This window comes from Mytilus edulis, chromosome 13 (assembly GCF_963676685.1).
Source record: "Mytilus edulis chromosome 13, xbMytEdul2.2, whole genome shotgun sequence".
Taxonomy (NCBI): domain Eukaryota; kingdom Metazoa; phylum Mollusca; class Bivalvia; order Mytilida; family Mytilidae; genus Mytilus; species Mytilus edulis.
The window spans coordinates 50,172,960-50,178,167 of NC_092356.1; the positions used below are offsets into that span (position 1 = coordinate 50,172,960).

A 5,208-nucleotide genomic window follows, 5' to 3' on the forward strand; every position below is an offset into this window, starting at 1 on the left:
ACAGCAAATTGATTTGGCTCATAACAGATAACAAGGAATTAAAATGGACAAAACAGATAACAGTAAATGAAATATTAAAATAATTCGGTCTTTGACAAATCAGTATTTCTTATTACGGATATAATCCTTTGTAAGGCATTCCATTTTTTATGACTATGTTTTTAGTATTAATTTATGTATCTAGAATGTGTTTAAATTACTACTCAATATATTATAATATTTTTTTATACGCTCTTTTACGGAACGTATTATGGTATACTGTTGTCCGTCTGTTGTCAACTTGTCGGACATTAACTCGAAAACTCTTTAACCATTTGCATTAAACTTTGGGAAATTGTTTATATCTATTGACGTGAGCTCCCTTTTTCGTTTTTTTTTATATAAATTTTAGATTTTAAGTTTCTGGGTAATGGGTTTTTATTCAATAAAATTTGTGTTTTTTTTTTAGTTTTCTGATAACATCTCAAAAATGCTTTCACAAAGCAAGGAATTTTGGTGAATTGTTTATATCTATTAACATGAGATAACTTTCAATTTTTATAAATTTTAGATTTTACGTTTCCGAGTTGACGGGTTTTATTAATTAAAAAGGGGTGATTTTCCAGTTTTCAGACATTAACACAAAAATGTTTTCAGCAGTTCTCATGAACCGTTGGGTGTATTGTTTATATATATTGACTGAAGCTTCCTTTGTTGCTAATAAAAAAAAGTGACCTAAAAATGTTTGAATATTCTGACTTTTTCTAAATGACCATTTAATGAGGTGTGTGAATTTTTCTGAATAAAACTATGAGGCAGAGTGGTATATAGAGTAGAAAAATCAAAAGCACCAATTATAAGAATGCAATTTATCAAGTACTTCGAACGAATTTTGACACTCTAAAAGCAATTTATTCCACTATTTTCAAAGGCCCTATTTGAACAATTTTTTATCAGCTGAGGTTTTTGATTGTACCAAGTGAACTAGTAAGTAGAATACATAGTTTAGTAGGGAAACAATGGCTTGAAACGAAATAAATCTTTGTTTGTAATGAGTTATGTGCAGCTTCGGACCCAAGTACATGATTGGAACTTTCATTGTACAATGCATTTGGTTCTGCTTTGAAAAGAATTACAGAGCTGAGTCTATGTACCATATTATATAAAAGGTTAAGTGGTTGTTAGGACCTAGTCCTTAATTGAGATCCTTGTCAGATATTCCTGGCCATATGTTTTCCTTTTTGTCATATTAAGAATTGTTTTAATTTAATATGTTCGTACGGAAAACAAGGAACATTATTCTCATACAAAAAATTAAGATAATTCTAAATACACATTCATAAAAAAAAATAGAATTTATTACAAAGGATAATCATAAGATATACTTGAATTGTCCTGGACCTTACTTCTGTGATGGGTATATGTTAATGGAATCCTTCTCTGAATACGGGACAAGCATATTAGTAGTGGTAGACCCCAATGGCCAATGATCTTCAATTTATACCGAATATTGACTGTCAAAAAAAATGCTAACATTCCAATTTTCAATAACAGTTAACAGCAAATACATTATCACAATAACAGATAACAAAAAAACTAAAAGCCCAATAACAGCTAACAAAGAATAAGACAATAACAGCTAACAGCAAATATATTTTCAAAATAACAGATAACAAAGAATTAAATTGCCCCATAACAGCATAACAGTTAAACCCCTTGCCCCCCCCCCCCTCACTAATTATGTTTTCTCAGTGCGTGTCATGCATTATTCAAATAAATTAACATACTTTTCAATATGATTATGAAACGCTACAACCCCCCCCCCCCCCCTTTTTCCCCTTCCCCTTTTCCCCCTTTCCAACACTTCGCGGTCAGTGTATAAATCTAATTTTCTTTATGATATTTATGTTGAAGACAACGTTTGCTATAACTTAATTATCAGTTTTAACTGACTATGTTTTTGTGACTGTATATGGCCATGAAAAAAAACATATATATATGCATGTAAACATATTAAAAAAGATAATAAAATATAGTTTCTGTATTGTTTACTAGACATTTATCATAATTCTATGATAAATATACATAGTTCTAAACATTAATTCATCAAAGCAAGGTCGATGGTTATTGCAAGGTTAGGGAAAGCTCTATATATAAATTAACGTATGCATGCATACAGTTCTAACTTTTTTTTAAACTTGATAAAAAGTTTCATACCTTCATGCCTAGGGTCCATTTTTTTGTTTGTTTGGTTAAACTTTGATCGGTCGAATTTACATAGAATCTACAATGTAAACTATATATCCAAGTACACGAATTTGTATAACAAAATTATATCCACGTGCATGACTGGCACAACTTTAAAACTAGACGAATTTTAATTTCTAAATTCCAGCTCTACAATTAGCAGAATAATTAATCCATTTTCCCTTTTATAAATTGAAATGCATGTTTAACTTTACGGTTACATATTTATCTTATCTCACTAAATAATGTCGGACAATATCAACACTTGTAATAAAAACGTAAGATAGTGATCATGATATGTTGTGATCCAGATCAACATGTATAGTGGAAGGTTGTAGTATCTGGACACATTAGGCTTGACAGTCGTTGTGATGAAAATAGGAGGGGTTTACATGGTTAATAAGTTTAAAAACATGACAGTTACAGGTTTAGGCAAAGTGTAACATCTTGTCTGGAATGGACCAATCCACTCCAGTCAATGTATTACACTTTGCCACATATTTATACATGTATCCTGTTTTTAGTTCACTATTGTATTAAACTGGAGACCAGGGATTTTTAAAATAGCAAATTATCATGGTCTTTGCAATTATTAAAGCAGGGTGAAACAATTTCATAACCTGTTAATTCGAAAACACGCAGTTCTGCAGTCAATATCAATTGCTATACCCAAGGATTTGTATTTAAGAATTGAATGCTTCTTCGTAAATTTATTGGGGTGTAAAAGCGTTGACCGAAGTACATTTTGTATGAAGCGCGGAAGCGCTTCATTCTAAAAATGTGCGCACGGTCAACGCTTTTACAACCCTATAAAGTTACAAAAAGACGCATTCAATACTTATAATTACATTTTTTAGCTATGATCATGAAAACACGAATTTTATATATTTTTTTATTTAATTCACCTGTGCACTTTATTGTTGGACCACGTGTTATCATGAATGAAAAGTTGTATTGAGCAATGCAACTGCTTACGGAATAACACGTACGCCAATCAGAATAAAGTATTACAATGAAACATACATCTAATGTAATTATAGTAAGATCTTACTATACAAATCCTTGCTGTACTGACCTATTACAAGATTTTATTCTGTAACACCAAAAACAAATACAGGATACGCAATTTTGTGGCATATCTTCCTTAAAACGAATGAAATACATTCGTCTTGTTCCCAATACCATTATGCTTGGAAGGAAAAAAACAGTAAAACTCAAGTCTACTCTCACTACTGATAGCGGGGATATGCTATGAGAGGAGACCATTTGAATTTACACCCAGCTGTTGGATTTTTTTGTATTATTCTTAGTTTTACCTTTTTTACATATTAAAATTGTCACCCTGCCTTTTTTTTTTTTTTAACTCAAAACTCCTGTCATAGATATAGGAAGATGTGGTGTGAGTGCCAATGAGACAACTCTCCATCCAAATAACAATTTAAAAAAAGGTAAACCATTATAGGTCAATGTACGGCCTTCAACACGGAGCCATGGCTCACACCGAACAACAAGCTATAAAAGGCCCCAAAATTGCTAGTGTAAAACCATTCAAACGGGAAAAACATCGGTCTAATCAGAGACATATATACACAGAGATTGGCAACTCCGTGAAATCCCGTAAAACATCGCGGCCCGGGATGAGATTCTCGTCGATAAATATTAGAACATGTAATCAAGTCAGGGATGAATAACCTCGATAGATTATCAAGAAAAGCAATGGGAAAATGATATCATAATTTTTTCCCAAAAAAATACTTGAATATTATATTTATATATAAGTATTTATTGAGAAAAATATATTTTTCTGCATTTCATAATTAAAAATTCAAATCTGGTAATTTGCCGGGGGTGAAATTCTAAATGGATTAACATTAAACAAATGCAAACATATTAATTGAACCCTGATCCAGAGACATATATATGTCTCTGCCTGATCTGAACTTTATTTGAACAGAAGTACGTATATATTAAATATTAAAACGTGAAAACAAAATTAGTAAATTAACATGTCTAAAAGGGAAAGAAAACTCCTTGTTCTTAAATAAAAATATGATTCGTGGATTTTTTTTTATGTTCCGATTTTATTTCTTTGAAAATTGATTTCCGTGACTTTACATTTCAATATCTGTATGGTGTTTCAGACTTTATAAAGGAGATTAGCATGCACAATTAAAGTTACTTTTGAGGGGTTCCGGGATTTGTGACCCCCCTTTTTAACCTTAAATGTTTTTGAATTGGGATATAAGATATATCACTTTTAAAAATGGCTATTTCCGCTGCTGGATTTGGTCTTCAATCCCATGGAAGATATCTATTTACATTAATTAATGATAATTATTAATTAAATACATCTTTGTCGGAGCAGTAAAAGACATTACAGCACCGACGATGTATATATAAGGAAATGAGTGAAGCTCTGAGCTTGGGTGGTTACTGATTTGTGATGAGTTAATTAATGAACATATTATCAAGCTTGGATGCTTGCGAATATATCAAAAGTTAAAGTTTAAATAAACGTAAATTGAGAAAAAATGTATTCCTTTTTCGGCATTGTTAATTAATTCAAATTAAAATTTGGCAATGAAAATAACTTCATTTCTATGCAAAACTTTGCACATTACACATGCAAGTGAAATTATGTCGAAGTCAGATTTTTTATCATGGGATGACGATTTAGACGACTTTGAACTAGCATATCTTCTTGGTGATTATACGGACACTGATACTAATGCTGACTCAGTCTCTGCATGCAAGAAGCCAAAAAAGGACATTCAGTGTTCAGGATATATGTGTCCCGATTGCAAAAAAGTGTTAAAAACAATCTCTGGCTTTCGTGGTCATACAGCAAAACAACACGGAAAGAGCAATTTGAAAGGTTTGTAATATTTTTGTATTGTTTGTCCCAAATATATATATTCCCATATTTCATGAACACTTTTTGTTAAGATATAAAAAAGGAGATGTGGTATGATTTCCAATGAG

At 31.3% G+C, this 5,208-nt stretch overlaps 1 protein-coding gene across 1 annotated transcript in view; it reads right to left on the bottom strand.

Annotated features, from left to right (window-relative positions):
- Positions 1–2,599, bottom strand: part of LOC139500813 (chloride channel protein 2-like) — a gene marked incomplete in the record, with an annotated part of 75,661 nt that extends 73,062 nt beyond the window's left edge. Inside the window, 1 exon segment of the mRNA XM_071289682.1 lies at positions 2,197–2,599. Coding sequence (XP_071145783.1) covers positions 2,197–2,215 — 19 coding nt within the window.
- Positions 2,600–5,208: the final 2,609 nt, after the last annotated feature.